Genomic DNA, 20,972 nt, shown 5'->3' on the forward strand with positions numbered 1-20,972 from the left:
CGCACCCATACATCCACACTCGCACACAGTGAAAGATAACCACTCTTGATAAAACAGGCGATAGCCTGCCGTTATTTACCACAAACTAACAACCCCTACTATCCGGAGAGAGAGAGAGAGAGAGAGAGAGAGAGAGAGCTGCTTCAATTTGCGGGCCGTTGTGTAAACAAAGATGTAAAGCGGAGATAGAGGACCAGACGAAGAAGAAGATTAAAAAAATAAGAAGAAGAAGAAGAAGCTGCGAAGTGAAGCAGAGGAGTGCTTGAGATAAGAGAGCGCGCTCTGGCGTACACTCGTACACGCGCGCACACAAAACACACACAAACAAACACACACACACACACACACACACACACACACACACGTTCAGGCTGCGGGCAGCGCGCGCATATCTCGGAAGGAGGAGGAACAAGAAATCTTCGCTCATTTACTTAACATGACTTCCCCACCGCCGGGAAAGCAAACAGGCTCCTGGAGCTGCAGAGGGAGAGCACTGAGCTCGAGGAGAGTGAGAGAGAGTCCGCACAACGCTGTCAGCAGTCAGCACTGAGCCTTCTTCTTCTTCTTCTTCTTCTACTACTTCTTTTTTTTCTTCTTCTTCATCTTCTTCTTCTTCATCTCAGGATCTGCGAGTCGTCTCGAGCGCTGTCCTCGTCCCTAATTTTGCCGGGACACTTGTGAAAGGTCCGCGGAGTCCTCCCGGCATGGGAGCCCTCTGCTCTGACTGATACTCGGATTTGTTTTTCCTGAACATTCTTCTGTCTGAATAATGGTAAGTGGGAACTTCTTCAGCTTCTTTTTTTTATTCACGAATGTTGATCAGGACAGCGAGAGTTCCTGGTTGTTTTTTGAGGTTGTTTATTCTGGTCGAAGAATTAGTCTACATTTTAAAAAAACAGGCTAGTTGATAGAGTTCATCTGTGAAAATATTTCTGATAATGCGTGTTTCAGCGGGTGTTTCAGTGGGTGTTTAATTTAGTTAATCTTCTAAATATGAATTCAATGTTTATTTATTAAAATGGCGTAGCCACTGCCAGTCCTGGTTTTAATTAAATAAACCATCAAATCCAATATTAAATCATATTGACTATAAAACAGACATTAGACTAAATATTTGACGATCAAATATTTCCAATTGATTTTTATAACTCCAACTGGTTTATCAGAATTATTGTACGATTGGCTAATATAATGACTGAAAATGTGTGTTTTTATATAATGTGTGAATATATTTAGGAAAAACAACAACAATCAGATATATATTTATTTAGGTATTACCTCTATACTTGAAGGGAATATGATTTCTTAATGCCTTATAAAAACCATATGTATATCTAGGTCTTGTGAGAAATAGGTATAGGCAAATGTGAAAGTAAATAGAATAGTCTATTTTCTTTTTCAGTGTAGTTAGAAATCATCCTGTTGACTGAGGGTGCTATTACAAACTTTACTTCTTCTCTATCAGCTTCATTTATTTATTCCAATTAATTGTAAGTGTCCTTAATAACAGCAGAAAACCCCCAAATCCACCAGCAACAAATCAATTATTTGTGTATCACTGAGCCCTTTCAAAGATGTGGGGTAAATGTGTGTGTGAGGCTGCTTCCCTTAGATTGAGCTCCTTTGTTTTTCTTGGTGCTGGTTGAATCGGGGCAACACTTTTTGCTGGGCTTAAGTACAGAAGATTACACTCAGACTACTGACACCCCCTCAGCAGCCAAGCAGGAACCCTCATTAACTTAATTAGGGGAGCCTCGCTAAGCATTTTTCAAAGGCTGGTATTCATATTTTTCAAGGACCCCTTCATGGCTCCAGACACTTTGTTTTTCCAACCGTTTAAACCTCCTTTAAACACGTCTATCAGCTGCACAGTTGGACGAGCGAGGATTTAATGTGTCCCTTTGGTTATTGAAAAAAAAATGTAAATAAATAGATTCAAAGTAAAGAAATCTGACACTGCATTCTTCTTGTATAGAATCTTGATTTTCGTCAAGACATTTAAAACGTATTTATTCTATATGTCAGATTATAACATCACTGCTTTTGTTTTAAATTCAATTCAAATTCACGTCATTTGAACTATAAAATGTTGGCTTTGCATCTTCATTAGAAGGACCTCAGAGCTTGTTATTTATCACTATTATCATGGTTGCAGTAGAAACAATGTTTAACTACAGCGACATGTGTTTCCCATGTACCAGCTCACACTCATTTATTTAAAAAAATAAACGGGATGTATGTATTTCTACTTGTCAGTGTCAGTTATGTGAAATAAACCTGCAGGCCAAAGTAGGATTTCTATTTTAGATATTTGCGGATCAGATTCAGGTCTGTGACAGATTGTGTATCTCGGTAAATCTCCTTTATATACCTGTGTTTTAACCCCCACAAATACCATCCAGGGGTCTTGATAGAGGGAGAGGGGGGGTGCTCAGACCACATACCGAAGGTGTGTGCTCGGGCATGTTTGATTTAACACTGCGGTTCGTCTCTTAATAACATTAGGCCCCATTTCTGGACTCTCCTCTCCACGGCTGGGCCGGCTCCCTCTCAGCCTCTCTCCCTCTCTTTCCTCCGCCTTCATGGTTCCTATTACTAGCTCTAATAAATTGTGAATAAGCAGCAGCCCAAAAAGTCCCAGGCTGTGGAGAATTCCCCATCCTGTAGCGCAAGGCACCCCCTCTTAAGAAAACACAAATTAATTCCAAACCCCTCTGTAGCCAAAGGTTTGTGGAACGATAAATATTTTCATAGGAAGCTCTGCTCTTCCTGACTTTATCTGCACCAATTTCATCATATTTCTTCACAGCTGCACAGTTCTTGATGTCTTTTAGCTTCTGTGCATCTCTCTCCTTTTCCACTCTCTCTCCTTCTCCGGGAGTCAAACCTCAGCCTTGCTGACTTGAATTCAAGGTAACACCAGGTGCTCTTATGTCAACTCATATAGTCTGAAGATATATTCAATCCATCCTCTTAATCTGAAATCAAGGTATTATTATTGCTATATGAGTTTCATTTTCGCCTGATTCCTCCGTGGAACAAAGTTAGTCTAGTCTTCTAGGTTTTAAGGTTTTAAGTCCAACCATAGGTTAATAAAATCACCATTTTGTAGTTTCTTGTCAGTGAGTTTTACGTTTCAGCTTATGGAATGGCTGCTTCTGAACATTATACATCAGCTTTAGAAGAAGCAATCATGAATGTAGCCTGATATGTGCAGCCGTCTGCCTAAACAGCAAGTCTGACTAAATCACAGCTCTTCCGACTTTTCTCCGTAAAGTTTTTTTTTTACAGTAAAGCATTAAAGCAACAGCAGAAGGTGATGCTGCATAACAACAGTACGTACAATAAAACTGGAAAATGATTTCTAATAACAGAGTCTCTGAATTCTTAGCATTTAAAAACATCTCCTCCATCTCCTCTAATCCTTGTTGTTGCCTTGAGATTCTTTTAATAGGAATAATGATTATGAATTGCCTTTTAAAGATATCAGAGAGAGGCGCGTTTCACGCGAAAGATGAGCCCAACACAGCGCTCCGAGGCCCGGTCTCCCTGTGTGAGCATAGATCCCCCCAGGGGAAATTTGTCTTTTTATCAAAACTGTCCATCAAAAAGTCACAGCATATCCTATATGCATAAATCAAAGAGAATTAGTTTGCTCTGTTGTCTTATCTCTGATATGTCCGTTTCTGAAAAGATCACCTGTGTGTGTGTGTGTGTGTGTGTGTGTGTGTGTGTGTGTGTGTGTGTGTGTGTGTGTGTGTGTGTGTGTGTGTGTGTGTGTGTGTGTGTGTGTGTGTGTGTGTGTGTGTGTGTGTTGAACAATATGTGTCTGTTGTGTTGTGAGACCTCGGACAAGCGTGTGTGAATCTGCACATTCACATCAATATGTTTTGAGAAACAATATGGGATTGAGAAGAGACGCTGGTGACACTGCTGGTTGATCTGTTGGCTGTTTGAGGCTTGAAAGTTATCCCACTTCCCCCTAAATGTCTTCCCCTCTCCCGCATTTCCCTCCCCTTTTTAATTCCCTTAAGCCCCAGAGAGATCCAGGGGAGGCCTTGTGGGGATGTGTGTGTGTGTGTGTGTGTGTGTGTGTGTGTGTGTGTGTGTGTGTGTGTGTGTGTGGGTGGGGGGTTGAGGGTGTCAGCAGACAACAGCTGTCTTGTTGGCTATCTCCACTCTCCTCTTCTCATTTTAAGAATGGAGAAGCCACACACATCGCAGCGTATAACCTACAGTGACCATATTTCATTTTTTTTGTCCTCAATTACGGTTTTGGGAACTTTCCACTAAAAAGAGAGCTGTAATAATTCTCCGTGGCTCTGGGTGTGTTCTTTTTTAGCTGTCACAATTTTTCATCATTGAATCTTTTCCTGTACACCATTTTCCATCGTTCAATGCCGACTCATATTGTATATCATATATCTTTATTTATCATAAATCACTCTTGCCATCTCTTTTCTTTCACGTTCTCTGTCTCACACACACACTTACACAGGAAGTCTAGCAGTAAAGAAGTCATTGGACCTCAGTCCAACTGTAACGCCAGTGAGCTTCGGCTACCAGCCAGCTCTGTCTGGACAGCTGCTGTTGGCAACTACGGCGGCCATTAGCCGTCATCTGCTGAGGAGACTGATCCAGGGCAAACCTTTTTGTCCTAATGACTAATAAAGCAGCCAGTCTGAGACTGTGTGTGTGTGTGTGTGTGCGTGTGTGTGTGTGTGTGTGAGGTCATTATAGAAAGCAGGAGCAGTCATGCAGTCAGGCGTGTGTCAGTTTTGAGTGTGCAAGCGCGTGTGCGACCAACCTCCCATCACTGGACCAGATGTTTTTTACCTGGGAGCCAGACCACCATCTGACTGGGGTCAGCCCGGTCCTCCAACCCCAAACCGGCTACCACTGGCTGCTGGGAGGTCTGCCAGCTGTGCCTCACTTTGACCCCCGTCCCGGGGCACTGGTTCTGGGGGAGTCACAGTCTGGGCCTTGGGGTAGGTGGTCCTTCTCGGATTTAGCAATATCACAGGGGGGGAAATGTTAGAGATATTACTAAAAAGTGCGTGCCGGTATATGGGCAGTGAAGGCAAGTGACGAGGAACACAAGAAAGATTTAGAAAGCATAAAAAGAATGCAGACATTTTTTTTTTTTAGAGGTAAGTGAGAAAGAAGTTGAGAGTGTGCTAGAGAAAAACAGAGATAAAGACACTGGCACTGGTGAATAAAGAGGTTTTGATTACTGAGGGACAGAAGGGGGTAGCTTCTGGCTTTAAAGCAGTCTTGGTGCGGGGAGTTAGTCAAGTGGAAAAGAAGGGCCACCAAGTCTGGGAGGTAAAGTTACAGAGTGCAGACAGAGTCGGCAACAGGTTCACTGCTGCCAGAGATCAATTGGAGCCTCTAGTAGAATGACTTCTGTGTCCTTCAAAGGAGTTCTTTATCTGTCATCATATGACTTAACTGTTGGTTGACTTTTAATTTAAAGATCTTCAGTACTAGCCAGGTGTGTGTTCGAGAGAGCTGAACCTGTCAATAAAGGGATGAATCGCTTGCGAATGGGTTTTAAATCGGTTGTTAAAGTTGATGATGTAAACATAATAGCTCAGTAAGTATAGCTGTGGACGTTTGCATGCTGGCCCTCATGTGTTGAGATGGGTCACTCTGATAGTAAACAGGTGACAGAAGCATTTTTTTTTTTTTTTAACGTCTCAGCAAATGTCAGAGTCAACAAAAACAAGTCAGGTTACTGTTGATATTAGGCTTATTCCAAACATTAAAAGCAACCACATTTGCTGATTTTAGTTTTTTGCTCTGTCTGTGTGAACCGAAATGTTCTCTTCAATGATTTGGGCATTGCATCAGCACTGAGTTGTAGTGTATCAGGTGTAAACATATTAGCGTGAATAGGACCTCAATTAGAAGGTGGCTAGAGTCCTTTCTATAAGTGACATGTGATTACACATTTTGTGCTAATGTAGGATTTGTTGCTAAAATATGTGCAGAACACACACTAGGAATGTATTTGCCTTTTAATGAATTCTCGGGTTGCTGAGGTCGGGCTGGGTTGAGATTATCAATCCTCAACATCTGTTAGTGGACCACCAGCATGTCTGAGAGAATCTATCTCTGCACAGATAATGGAATCAATTAACTGCCAAAGAAAACTTTCTCTCTTACACTTCTTTACACCTTTCTCACTTATATCCTTGTTTTTTGAAGACAGGTTCAATCAATCGCTAGTCGGATCATTAACATTGTACTCAATATGATGGAGAAACATTTTATAGCTTTTTTGCCTCAATTCTTTTTTTGTTTTTGTTTATTTTTATGTAAAACAAATACAATTTAAAATAAAAGATAAATAAGAATAACAACATTTATTCTAACAAGAACATTTCAGCACAATCTTCCAAAATTATCGTAAATGATTCAAATAGGGATTCCCATGTTTAAAAAAGGAGTAGGAAGAATTAAAAACAACTTTCCTGCTCCTACCTTCTTTTTCTATTTTATAGTTAAATACAAAACAATTTGATGCTTCACTTATTTATACATGTATATGTATACACATACATATACAGTATATCTAGCTACCTACACAAAAAAAACACAAGCATACACACACACAGAACTTCTTTTCCTTCAAACTATATCAAACCGAAATTGTTAGTAGAAAATAAATCAGCATCTATTTTGATAATTGAATGTCATCTTTCAGACAAAAAAAGCCAAACATTGCCTGGTTTCTGCTTCTCGAATGTCAGGGTTTACTACGTTTTATGTGTTAAAAAATAATGTTTTGGACTGTTGATCGCACAAAAGAAGCAATTTTAGGACATCAACTGGGGCTCTGGGAAATTGTAATAGGGATTCTTGACTTTTTTCTAATATTTAATAGACCAAATGATCAATTGATTGATCAAGAAAAGAATATGTAGAATAATAGATAAAAGGAGATGAAAATAATCAAGTGTCAGAGTTCAAACAGCAAGTGGCTTTATTTGTGTTCAGTATGAGCTTGTTTATTAGTATGTAAATTTGTTTTGAGCATGTGATTTGGCAAGTACACAGTATGTACAAGCTTTGTTGAAGGGTTATCTGGCTTATGAGGAGTTTGCTGGGTCAGAAATAGCTGGTTCTTTGTTTTTATCACGAGTTCTTAGAGATTTTAAACAGTGATATGCAGGTATACGCGGTATACTCACTAAGAAAGCTTGAGGATTTCCATGTACCCAATAATTATGCCCAATGACTCGCAACAACATATATTTTTGATATTATGAATTGTCATCTGTGGTTTTCTTCACAAAATAAAGGTATTTCCACCTTAAATTGTTTCATGAAATTGAATCCGAATACAGGAAATGAAGTTGTTGATGCTCACAACTTTCCTGGGGAGGACACCCAGAGCCCCCACTTTGATATGCCCTCCCCCAAAAGGCAGATTATGGCCAATATTTATACGTATATACTGTATGTGCAGTACATCATACCCACTACAATACATTAGACTATACCACTGACTTTAAAGAAAGTGTCAGGTGAAACAACTGTCGGCATTCTCACCTGCTTAAATAATCTGTCTACTTTTCATTTAACTTAAGAGGTGTTGGCTTCATTTTTACCTTCTGAATATAGATGTAGTTTACATGGATGCTAAAACAGATTGTACTGCTGTGTGCCAAAGGTGGTTAAAGAGGGCAGTAGCTGGCAGATGGCACAGATTTGCACTACCAAGCCTCTGAGTGCCACACAAAGTCAAATACTGGGCCCTTGTTCTGTGTCTTTTATCTAAAAGGGAGGGTTTGTGTGCAGAAGGGAGTCAACCCCCCTCTTGGCCTCAGGCAATTCGGCAGACTGTTCAAATTGAGGGCTCCAGGTGGGGTCCCATATGGCACAATTACAGACCAGCAAGTCACCTTCGTCTTGAGAACCACAACATTTCAATAGAAAGGTCAAACCATCGGAGGGTCACCTCAGTGCATGACCACTCTCACGTGTCATATCAAGACTGACACAGCACCCATATTGACACTGTAAACACATGTCTAGCCAGACGCATATCAGACACCTGTCAAAATATTCAAATAATTGTTGACCAATGTAAATATGAGAAAGCGCAAATAGGACATTCAACAAACTGCGACTTTATCATTCTTGGGAAATTACTTTAGCCGCAGAATCCAGTACACAAAGTCCACAAAAGTTTCCAAAGTCAGTAGTCACTCATTTGGGACCTAGTCTATATTCTGGACTTTCAACTTTCGGGATTGCTCCGGTGGCGCAGGAAATTCCTCCAAATACATGTATTTTCACCGATAGCTGTTTCCTTGCGCTTTCTTTGCGTTGGAATTTCAAACTCTGGCGGATTTATGTGCGCTATGGTTAATCTCTTTTTCTCAGATCTCTGCAGGGTAAATCCAGACAGCTAGCTAGACTATCTGTCTAATGTGAGTTTTATCTCGCATTACTAGTTTACAGCAGCCCTGTGCAGACCTTAGCGCCGCCCATGGCAACTGTAATTGATTTAAAGAAATGCCATTAAACCAGAGCACGTTTGTCTCTCATCCCAGAAGGCTTTGTGGACCCGTCAGACCCTCCTCCGCTCCACAGCGTGTGGATGGTCTGGCAAAGCAAGACTAACCTTTTATGTTAAGTTGTTAGTGGTTTTTAGTAATAGGCTGGGATAGATTCCTACATTTTAAATTTGAATTTATCCCCATTTGAATGATTATTGCGTCTTGTCCGTCTTTATAACGACCAGCTTGTCACCCTTCCTTTGTGCTCGGCTGTTTGGAACAGCGAGAAACACTTTTTCCTTCAGATGGTCTGATCCAGTTGGCCCATGTGGATCAGTTCTGTGTCAGTCAATTTTCATCTCTCAACATTTAAGTTAAACAACAGGTAAATCTGCATAAACTCAGCGTAGTCCCTTAACTGTATCAAATGACATTTCAACTTAAAGCACAATACACCATCCTGTGATGTAATCTATTCGCACAAAGCCCAGAGAATTTGATACCCGTGAAAGAAGCAGTGGTCTAACAGAACCCCAGGACCCAGGTGAAGCTGGTGGGACTGACCTGTTGGCCATCTGGCCCCCTGTGGCCCTGCTGAGTTTGTTTTAGCTTTAGTTTCAGCCCTCAGCTCTCCACATCTCTGCTGAGCTCCGCTCATCTTCCCTCCGGTGTCTTCCAGTTCCCATGGCCTTGTGCGCCCTCCTCCCAAGCCTCACCCAGAACCAGGAAGTGCCTTCCCCATCACACACAGTTTTTGTGTTTGTGTGTACGTGCATGCGTGTACAGACAGCACTGTTGCAGGGACCAGCTGAAGTCAAGAGGACTCTGAACAGGCGTCGCTGTCACTTCTGATCCCTGGAAAGTACTAGGAAATGCTAAGCACAACAGCACTTTCCTTATTTTCCCTCTGTGCTGCAGGATCAGTTTTACTCTCTCGAGCTTCACACTCTGCCTGTGATAAAGGTCAGATCAGGATCTCTGATGGCTGCAAGGTCTTAAGGGTTATTTCAAGTGGAAAATAATACAAATCCATAAACATGAGCATGGTTTAGATTAAAAGTACAGTTTTCAAATCGAGTTGAAGCTGAAAAAAAAAAAAGATTTGTTCCTTAATTTAGTTATAAAAAGAGTTCTTTCTTTTAGAAAAATTAGAAATATTTCCAATTTTTAATTTTTATTGACGTGACAATGTTGATATGCCGCCTTATTGTCACATTTACAGTTTGTTCATTTTACAACCATTAATACAGATGTGCTAGAGGATTGTTGGGTGTAGAGTCTTTATGGCTCCTTCATGGTTGAAGTACATTTATTTAACCCCAAAACATTGTGAGATGTTTTAGGGTTTTTTTAAGGCGTGGGGGGCACTTCCATCAGCTGGAACTTACACAACGTGAGATGTGTTTTCTATAATATTCTTTCAAAAACACTCTTGTTAATGACATAAGGACAACACAAAAGATACTGTAAGTCTTTTCATGTTTTGCGAGGCCAGTGAAGCGTCTGCTGACTGAGCAGACTGTCCCACTCTCTTCACTTTTCTCAGACAGCTTGTACTTTTCTTTTCACTTGCCTTCATCTCCTCTTCTGCTGTAAAAGCGCGCTGTCCCTATAATTCATGACTGTCATCTGTCTCTGTCCATGTGTTGTCAGCAGGGTCAGAGGTCGGGCATTTAGCTGCAGCTTTGCCAGATTAGAATGGCCCAGAGGCAAAATACAGAGACAGAGACAGAAACAGAAATACAGAGGGAGAGAGAAATCTCACATAGACACACCTATTTGTGATGTTGCTGAACCAAAAGCAGGTCACTTTATGACACTATGATCAAATATATGTGGACAAAATATGTGGACACTCACTGGAACATTACACGTGATTTATAGGCGTTTCATTCCAAAACCATTTGCGATACCAGACTCCTCTCTTCTGGGAAGACGTTCCAAATGATTTTGGAAGCTGGCTACTGTGATGTGCCACAGCGATAAGGCCTGGCTTCTAAAGATGCTGGATTGGGTCGAGGTCATTGCTCTTTGCCTCTGTGTCAAATTATTCCATACCAAACCATTATTGATTCTTTTTTCACAAGATGAAACAGATGATGGCCTTCCTCAAAGCAGACTGTTGTCTGAAATATTGTTGCATGCTGTAATTTTCAAATGAAATAAGAGTGAATGAGTCCAAAAGGACACAGAAGTGTGTGGCTAGTGTTCATATACTTTTGGTTGAAGTTTCCCAGTACAACATCAGTCACCCACAATACATCTCACTTCAGGTTGACTGGTAGCTTGTGTGAGTTCACTGTAGGGTTTGCTGTCAAACAAACTGACCTCATTCAGCTTCCTGCTCAGACTAATTCATGTGGCATTGACCTTTTGGCCTCCAGCTTAGTGAGCCGGGACCTCCCCTTCCCTCTCTTTTTTTTACCCTTTTCTCTCTCACTCTTTTATCCTTCCACACTTCTAATAATGAGGACCTTTTACAACCAGAGAAATACAGTAAAAGAGATAACAATCCCAGTGAGAAATTCAGCTAAATTGAGAATTGTGAGTAGACCACACTCTGTTATTATTAGTCGTTTATTTCCTCTAAGCAGCTACGCGCAGGTGCATGGAACTGGTGCCGAACAGCAGACTGAGTCAGCATTAGTGGTCCGAACGTTTTTCCTAGAAACAATGTACCTGTCAGGTTACATTAACATTTGATTGTCAGAGTCTTTAATGACAACACTCGTCACATCAATACCCCATTCATCTTGTTTCTCTTTCTTTCTGTCTATCATTAAAACTATTCACCTCTTGAACAGTGTGCATAGAGAAAATGTATGCTGCCGCTCCTCCTCTTCATGCTGCTGCAACAGGGCCCAAGGCATGTCGCCATGTGTCAGTCACCCGCATACCTCTGTCCTGATGGTGTGTGTCTGCTATTGTTTCCAAAGGAGCGTTGACGGCTCGTGAGGAACCTGACTAACAGCAGTGTGACGGGCTAAAGAGGATAAAGCTCTTTCTACAGAGCCAGGTGAGAGGGCAAAAGTACAAAGTGCTTTAGATGAAAAGTGGCTGCTCGCTGGAGTTACTGCAATCATCCAGTCTGCCTGTGGAGTCAACAAAGATTATCTATCCTTTAAATAAATCCCTGCTGTTTGTTTTTGTGAGGGCAACCAATGATACCTGGATTTTTATTCATATGCTGCCAAATTCAAGGACTGTTGATAAAAATGTGATTGAATTGTACAAAACTTAAATTTTGACAACTATACCTTTTTGTGAAATCCTATCACATTGTTGTTGGAGTCGGGGGGTCTCCTGTATTACACAATTTCTCTGGAATTTAAACGATTATGAGGGAATAATGATGCTGATTAAATGTCACAAAATGTCAGGACAAGCACCTAATTATAACTTCATTGGAATCAAGCTTCATCTTATTAAAATGTCATTGTTCATTTTCTAACTGGTTTAACTTTTAATTTTCTGACAGTGCCCGTTATTGCCTCACTCACAGGGCTTCTTATCACCGATTTCAAACACATCCTAACTACTGCAGGTGAGTTTTTTATGACAGTTGTCACTGAAATTGAAAGTGGAACTGCATTACACCTTTGATAAGCATTGCAATCTATGTATTTGTGTTTATAATTATAAAAATAAAAGCCAAAAATAAACCCAACTGTCCCGTTCTTCTTTTCCTAAACCCAACTGTCCCGTTCTATATATATACTATAGTAGTGACCAAGCATGTTAAGATAAAGCGAGTTTAAATACGATGCTAAAGGAAAATTTTAATGACTCAGGGAGAACGCCAAAGGCATCTGTATGTTACGCGAATGAGAATGTGATGTTATGTATGTACTTTGACAAAGAACTGGTTCTTCTCCTTTAGTTTTTTTTTGTGATTGTTTTGTGCTAGAAGTCACAAATTGAGATTTTACCAGTGTATGCATCCCAGCAGAGTTTGTGGCATTAATTCCTTTTGTCTGTATATGAAAGTGTTTGCATGTTTTGCATGTTTAGTATGTTCTTCCTCAAACTCAGTTGTAACAGACAAAGAGAAAGAGAACTTGTCATCTTAGGTTTCCTCATTATTTCTTCCTTCTTTAGGATCAGCTGACAGGGAGAGGTGTCATGGCTGCATATGGACAGACGCAGTACAGCCCGGCCCTCCAGCCTGCAGGGCCATACACACCTTATACTCACCACACACAGGGCTACAGCATGCCATCTTACAGTGAGTACAAACAAACATACAGTTATATCAATCAATGCATTATTTTGATAATCATCTCAAAAGCAACCGTTTGTAATGTGAAGACCAAGCATACAGTTCACAGATTCTGCAAGTTATTGTAGCTCTGTCTAATTCTCTAAAGGGCTCACTTTCTTTCTTTTTGATGCGAAAGCAACAAGACACAATGACAATCCAGCACACTGGACAACATTAACATTTAACTGGAAACTAATTCCGTTGCATTAAAACACAAGGGAACAAAAAAGCAAGACACAAGGGGGACACCAGGGGTTGTGTGTTCCCCACAAGACAGTTTTGTAATAAGCATGGTGTGTTACAGAGATAAATTGTTATAGATTCTTATGTATGCTCTTTACAGTGGTATTGGTTGGTGTTAGTAATCAATCCACAGATTAACATTAGTTAATCACATTCGACAAAATCTCAATTATTTACTGTGTTTAATTGAATGTATTGCTATAACTCTGCATGTTGACTAGTCTTTTCATGTAACCAAACATATTCATTTTGTGCTCCCTTGATGGTATCTCTCCATACTCAGACATTAAAACAGAAGACGGCCTGAGTCACTCTCCAGGACAGACAGGAATACTGGGCTACTCAAACTTCAGCAGCACTCCTCCCAGTCAGAGTCTCTACAGCTACCCGCACACACACGGTTAGTCTGAACACTGCATGTGCTGGATGTATGGAAATGCTTTCGCACACAAACCTTATATACACCATTTGATTTCAACCTTCCTGGAAGGAGCTTCCATCCTTGTGCTTCCTCAACTCTCTTACCCCTTTTCTCCTCACTTCTCCTCTACTCTCCTCTTTCTCGCTTTTCCTCTCCTCTCTGCCACACCTGTTCTCCATTAGCTGCGGTCTGGACTCCTGGCGTCAAAAGTCTCCCCACCCCTCCTCTTTTCTCGAGGTCAGGCCCCCTTTCTCCACTCAGACCAACATCACAGCATGCAAGCGCTTGTGTCTGGTAAAGAGAGAGAGAGAGAGACAGTGAGAAAACACATAGACAGAGAGGATGGAAGAAAGAAAGAAAAAACACAGAGATGGGTAGAGGGTCTTTTCCAAAAAACAAAACCTAACTCAAATGTATGTCTGTGTGTCTGTGTCTGTGTGTGTGTGTGTGTGTGTGTGTGTGTGTGTGTCTGTGTCTGTGTCTGTGTGTGTGTGTGTGTATCTGTGCTGTATACATTCCTCAGTCGTCCGGCGCCCAAAGCATGACTCGCTCAGTGCGAATTTATGGCTTTGAAAGCAGCGTGAAATTGACCTTGTGTGTGAGAGGGGAGAGGTTAAGGTGTATTATACAGAGGGGTGAGTAGGTTTAATGTTGCACACTGGGGGACAGCCATGTTTCCACTGTATGGATGAGACAAAGGAGAGACCAAAACATTAGAAAACAGCAAACAGATGGGGTTTGATGCAACCTAGTTTAAATCCCAGCTCAGTTATTTTACCTTTTAAAGGTACTGTAAAAAGTGTGATTTCCAAGTCGTTTGTGATCATGTGAATAGTGGAAAGTTATCAAAGCGCTCAATCCACAGATAAATGCACCCAGCACATAATCAGAAAAAGTGCCTTTAAAAGAGCCGTCAGGACTTCCTTACGGTTGTGATGTCTGAATACTACATATAGGTAGAAAGTGCTGGTACAGTCATTCCCTGGCTGCAATGATGGTGCAGGAACGCCAAGAGCGCAGATGCAGAAGACCCGGAAAGACTGACCAATCAGAGCAGACTGCGCTTTTTCAAGAGATGGGCTGCTTAAAAAGACTGGCACTAAAATTAAGCGTTTCAGACAGAGAGTGAATAGAGGTCAATTCTGACGGACATCATGAGGAAAACAATAAATAAATATTTTTAGTTTAAATAGTTTAATAAATATTATAGCATGTAAACATGTTCTAGTAAACCAGAATACAAGTATGAACATGAATACGAGCATGATATGGGACCAATTGTAAACATTCATCACAGTTCACAGACCGACTTTGTGATCCAACTTTGACCTGCCATTCTTGCCGTACATGTGCGCTCACACCTTTTCCCTGTGTGGGATTATAACCAACATTTAGAGTGTGCTCAGTTACGGTTTTGCCTCCAAATAAAGTGGTTAGAATCCACAACTGTTTAAGCTATCTAAACTTTAGACAGCCAACACTGTTGTTCTTATCGTCTGACCCCTTTTTCTGTTTGCCCTGTGGGTGTTAATGGTGGGGATGTCAGGTCTTAGTGTTGCTAGGCCTGAGGTCTCCACATAGAAATGAGAGCCAAAGTTACAAAAATAAGACTCAAGTTGTACTATTATTATTGCTAACCTGAAGTTTGCTCAGTTGTCATGGAGATGAGTTGATAGTACATAATCGTAACCTATGTCTCTGTTCTCTCTGTTTTTCAGTCCTTCACAAATAACTCTTGTTTTCCAAGATACTTTATTTTTAAGAGAATATTCATGTATCAAACATATATATATATATATATATATATATATATATATATATATATATATATATATATATATATATATATATATATATATATATATATATATATATATATATATCTGGGAATGTACAGTAGATATTCGTGAAAACAGACTGTGCTCTATTGTAACACTGATGTTGAACCAACTAACAGTTTGTTTAACAGAGTGTAGTTTGAGTTTGAAAGACACTGTTCCCAAACAAAATAAATTTGTTTGAATATTTTTGTGCATAAATCATTAACTGCAAACTTCAAACAGTAATAAACTGCCACAACCACCAAATGTTTGTAGGGTTTCAGAATGTTTCCATGTCATCTATTATAATGTACACAATACACTAGCACACACACACACACAGGCAAACACACTCACACACCACATAAAGCCACCAAAACATGTACTGTACACTGTGCGCACAACTGAAACCAAATGGGAACTATGGGAGCCTTTCTGTGTTTACTCAAAAGACCTCCTGTATTTTTCCTTTAGTCACTTTGATGATTGTTGTGTTGTCCGGGGAGGTTTCATTGTGTTTCTTCCATTGAGTCATTCTTGTTTTTTTATGCAATGTGGAGTTTAGAAGAAGAAATGGGAAGCTAGAGGGAGCAGTAGTCGATTATGGAAGGTCGACTTGAGGGATTAAATGATATTTCAGGACGGTTCAGGTAAAAAGAGGAGAGCAAATTATTATTTTCCCCAAAGGGCAACCTGTTGTACAGATAGCAGTCTAAAGAAAACAGGGAAGATCCTTCACAGAGAGAATATCAACTTTTCAAACATCGGCTCCATTACATTACATAGTATCAACTTCCTACTGTATATAACAAAAAGCTACCCGTTGAATAAACTGTACGGTTGGAAACAAGAACATTTTTTGCAAAGATGAATTGGCCTGTTCTGTTTTTTGAGTACATACTCTTATTGCAACGCACACAATAATCTGCACAAGCATCTGTCAAGACAACGTCGGTTTAACAATATGCGTATAGGTTGCCAAGTTAGAGCCGCCTACTAACCCAACCTGTGTGACTTTGGACTGTGGGAGGGACATTCAAAGAAATACAGACACAGGAGCTGCTCAGAGTTTTCACTTATTTACTGAAATATCAAAACATCTACTTGATGGAGTGGCACAGGATTAGAATATATTCAGACATTCGTGGTTCCTAGAGGATTGATGTACACCTAGCTTGATTTACACCTAGAAAATTAAAAAATGGTGGCGGTGGAAGTGAGAAGATTACAAGTGAAATAATTATTCAGACCAACTAACAGTATGGACAGACTTGACAGAAAGATACAGTGTGAGGCAGCTCCACTGTGGAGAAAATTGCTCGGAGGAAGGCATTCCTGCCTTGGCTTGATTAGACTGAAAAGATTCCCAGAACAGCAACAGCAGACTTTCCCACCTCGTATTGTTTTGTCAAACATACATAAATCTTACTCCGAGTCCTGCAGCCCTGAGCTGTCACTGAGGAAGGAGCCAGAGGTTTCTGCTCATCACCTACTTCTCACCCATCACAGAGCAGATCCGATGTTGGGAAATTATATCCGAGGTCGATCTATCAATAGAAAATGTAGCGCAGTTGAATCTCTCACCAGTCCTGCATGATGAATTATTCCCTGAAAGTTTGACCTTTGTCTTTGCATTATTTCTCAGGTGGTGGTATTTCATCTGGAATTTTTCAAGGCACCCATGCAATCTCAAACTCAACCCCATTCAACTCTACCCAACAAGTGAGTAATGTCGCTTCAACTTTCTAGTTTTCAATTTTCTAGTTCCTAGACATCTGAAACGTTTCCACAATATATTACAGAAATATATACAGTATATCTTAAATTATTGCAATCATATTGTTGACCATCTAAATATAGGACACCTCATTTGGGAATTTTAAATGACACTGACTAATTATGTAATTGTTTACGTTTTGACAGGAGTTTTCAGCATACTCAAGTTACAGTCAGAGTCAGTACCCTCCATATTATAACTCACATCACTACAACAGCCCCTACCTAACCGGCAGCAACATCAGCCCCGCTGCCATTACAGCTCCATCAGCCTATCAGCATCCAGAACACCCTGTAATGCTGCCCAATCACAGCCCAGAGCCACACACAGGTATGAAGTGACACACTTTATGATGTTTAAGTTTTTGTTTATATTGTTTTTAAATTGACCTATCTATGGACATTCACACTGCCTACCTGTCTTCTATGGCGGTGTGTATATACAATATACAATATATATTTATATACTGTATACGTACTGCTCAAAGTTCCATTGCACTCCATTGTAGACAGAATACCAGCTGAGATCAGTTGCATTTTTTTTTTAACCAGGACAGCAGTTTTCAGATTACATTATGTCCTTACTTAATTGCAAAAGAGTTCTCCAATGTTTTTCATGTAAGTTTTTTAAATAATATCAGATTAGTGAACAGAATGTGCCTTTGAAACATTGGAAGAATGGTTGCTGATTTGGGTAATGTAGATAATGCATTAAAGATCAGCCACCCACTCAGATCAGCTGGTATTCTGTCTATAATGGAGTGGAATGGATAATTGTAAGTGACCCCAAACTTTTGGGGTCACTTACAATTATCCACAAACTTCTCAAACTACACTCTGTTAAAAAAACTGTTTGTTGGTTCAACATCAGTGTTACAATAGAGCACAGTCTGTTTTCACGAATATCTACTGTACATTCCCAGATATATATATATATATATATATGTTTGATACATGAATATTCTCTTAAAAATAAAGTATCTTGGAAAACAAGAGTTATTTGTGAATATATATATATATATATATATATACTGTATATATATATATATATATGTATATATATATATATATATATATATATATATATATATATGTATATGTATATATTTATGTATGTATATATATTTATATCTATGTGCCATAGTTTTATCAATTTGATGTATAAGGTAAGACCTTTAGACCTTGGAATGGTTCAAAATACCCTGGATCCTACACTTCCCATAATGCAACCTAATACTCTCTTTGGCATTCACAGTGGCTAGTTCACACATTTACACATTTCCCCTTCAACATGGTCTTGAGTTAATAAATCAGTGTCTACATTTTTGATTTATAGAGACTGATGAGCAACTTTGTTTTATGTGTGTGTGTTCTAGGAGAGTACCACCCGCCGCCCAGCCCCCCCACACCAGGTAAAGAGGAGGCTGTCCCAGCACGGAGGGGGTCAGATGGGAAGTTGAGAGGGAGGAAAAGAGTCAGTGACCCCGCTCCACCTCTGGACTCTGATATAGAGGTAAACACAGACTCACACAGTGTTGTAAAATTATCAGTATTTCTCTACAATATTTATCTTCCTCTGTCTTTCTCACACACACACACACACACACACATAAACGTTCATGAAGTTAACATTACATATCTGTTATTTCACTGCAGCGTGTGTTTATCTGGGACCTGGATGAAACCATCATCATTTTCCATTCGCTCCTCACGGGAACCTTCTCCTCACGATTTGGCAAGGTACGGTGAAACGACCCCTCCCTTTGTCCTTTAGTGTAAGAAGTACGTGCTGTAGCTCATGACACTTTGACAATAGTTAATCATACATTGGGTAGGCACAGTTTGGCAGAAATCCCATTGAAAACAACTAAATAATCTTGCTTGAGTCAAATCACCCTTTGTCTCAGTGATCAAGTGCTTATTTGACAAACAGTCAAAGGTTTGGCTGCCTGAACCGAGTCCACGACCTTTGGGTCTCATCACTGAGCATTTTCACACGCTGGCTTTTTTGCCTTTCTGCCTTCTTGTTTCTTTTCATAATGCACCGGGGCTGTTTAGCTACCCTGTATCCTGCGGCGTGATTGACAGCCAGTGGGACCTTTACATAACAGACAGGCAGCTGACAAGGGGCGGCCAGTCGTGCGTTTCTTGGTTTTGGCCGGGGATGTGTGTTTTGAATTCTCACGGTCCCCCTGCGGGTTGACACAAGGCTGTTGGGAGTTTGAGAGCAGCCTTTCTGATCGGTTCAGCCCCCGGCAGGCCATGCATGCCGTTGTTTCTTTTTCTTTCTTTTCTGCCCCGGAGAGGGTGGTGGGGGGAGAAACAACGAGAGAGAGAGAGATAGAGTGAGAGAGTGGATATGTTGAAATGTGACTCATGTGCCAAACATTCCTGATTCCTCCCACCACCCAAACATCCCGCTGCTCAGGCTCAGTTGGACAGACTCTGACATCAAAACTCAAAGAGTTGAATGAGTGACAGCAGAAAAACAGATTAACAATCCAAACCGTCAAACTGGCGTACAAGCTAGCAACGTTTCCCCCCCTTTTTTTCTCATCTTTTTTTTTTCCCTCTCAGATCTGCCGCCAACTCATCCTAGTCTGACAACCATAATGCCGTTTATTTTCAGGCTCAAATTATCTCCACTTCACCGCTTTGTGTCCTGCTTTCTAGTAGAGTTGACTTTCAGCAGCCCAGGCTCTTCCCATTAGGGTCAGCCTATTGAACTCTTATCACAAACAAATGTTTTGGACCTTTAAGTAAAGGCAAGTCCTGGCCCAGCGTGTAGGAAAGACTAATGGGTGTGTTGAAAGATAGCTGTTTTCACCAACTTGGTGAGCCTGAGGTGAACAGAGATCCACATGAGGAGCTGATTCCTTCCCCTGTAACAGCTCTTCCATTATCTCATCTATCATATAGTACTCTTCTCTTTCCTCCAATGTGTTTTCTCATGTCAGAAATCCTGTATAAGCATAAAGGTGGGAATTGAATGTTTTCGGCACTTTCTTTTTGTATTTCTTCTAACGTTGTACATTCTTCCTTGGGATTATCCTAAAGAGGCTTTTATTTGTTCCTCTGTATAGAGCAGGCCTCCTTTTTGGGGGGAAGGTGATTATAGATAATTATTTCAATTACGAGACAAGCAGAACAATCCTTTCTCAAGCCTTTAACTCCTCCTTCCTCCTTTTCATTCACCTCTTCTTCTATCCTGTGTTTCTCAATCCTGCCCCTCGTCTTTTTCTCCTTGTGATCCTCCTACTCCTCCTACTGAACTTTGTTTCCACCCTTCGTCCTCAATTACCTTGTTCTCTTTACACCTTTTTTTGGAGGGGCTCGGGGGTAGTTTATAATTGTCCTCATTCACCACGCTTTTGTCATCAAGCCCATTTCTACCATTTTGAGCCAAAAGACAGCACTGCTTGTCATTTCAGATGCACTAATCTAGTTCACCTTTGGCTGACACCCATGTGCTTATCCTGTCTCGCTGCCAAAGACGAGCCAACGCTGGCATTAAAGTGCTGCACATACACACACACACCTGACTTGAATAACAACACACCCAAGCTCGTCAGGCTGGCTGACCGCACATTGTAATTTATGTGTTTCTCTGTGTGATGATATAAATGATTTATAATTTGCTTATTAAAAACTAAACAAAGGTTGGCGTAAGGCACACTTTTGTATTTGTTTGTTTTTTTCCAATGCAAAAGGAAAAAAAACAGGAGACAAGAGGCTTGGCATTGATAGAATACGCTGAAAGAAGTAAAGATAATGAGAAAGTGTTTTGGAGGTTCTTATGTATTTTCCCATCATTCCAGGCAGTCATTGCCATTCATTCAGTCCATTTATTAATACAACAATCGTGTGTACATCCATCACAGTGAACATCAAGTGTGCATTCGTTTTAAGCCATGCCAGCAGCTTTGCATGGCCATGCCAGT

The 20,972-nt window shown here is 40.5% G+C and overlaps 2 protein-coding genes across 3 annotated transcripts in view; one reads left to right on the forward strand and one right to left on the reverse strand.

Annotated features, from left to right (window-relative positions):
* Positions 1-241: 241 nt before the first annotated feature.
* Positions 242-20,972, forward strand: part of eya2 (EYA transcriptional coactivator and phosphatase 2) — a 28,297-nt gene continuing 7,566 nt past the window's right edge. Inside the window, exons 1-9 of one of the 2 annotated variants that reach the window (XM_034869620.1) lie at positions 242-772; positions 11,447-11,526; positions 11,989-12,054; positions 12,609-12,735; positions 13,298-13,414; positions 16,901-16,977; positions 17,179-17,362; positions 18,408-18,544; positions 18,688-18,771. In XM_034869620.1, the coding sequence (XP_034725511.1) occupies positions 12,633-12,735; positions 13,298-13,414; positions 16,901-16,977; positions 17,179-17,362; positions 18,408-18,544; positions 18,688-18,771 (702 nt within the window). In that variant the 5' untranslated portion in view covers positions 242-772; positions 11,447-11,526; positions 11,989-12,054; positions 12,609-12,632. The remainder of the gene's footprint in view (positions 773-11,446; positions 11,527-11,988; positions 12,055-12,608; positions 12,736-13,297; positions 13,415-16,900; positions 16,978-17,178; positions 17,363-18,407; positions 18,545-18,687; positions 18,772-20,972) is intronic. The other variant, XM_034869619.1, reaches the window with a different exon arrangement.
* The window catches only part of itcha (itchy E3 ubiquitin protein ligase a), a 40,035-nt gene continuing 39,343 nt past the window's right edge, over positions 20,281-20,972 (reverse strand). Inside the window, exon 26 of the mRNA XM_034869604.1 lies at positions 20,281-20,292. The gene's annotated coding sequence lies outside the window, so the exon portion shown is untranslated. The remainder of the gene's footprint in view (positions 20,293-20,972) is intronic.

The sequence above is a fragment of the Etheostoma cragini genome, chromosome 4 (genome assembly GCF_013103735.1).
Source record: "Etheostoma cragini isolate CJK2018 chromosome 4, CSU_Ecrag_1.0, whole genome shotgun sequence".
Lineage (NCBI taxonomy): Eukaryota > Metazoa > Chordata > Actinopteri > Perciformes > Percidae > Etheostoma > Etheostoma cragini.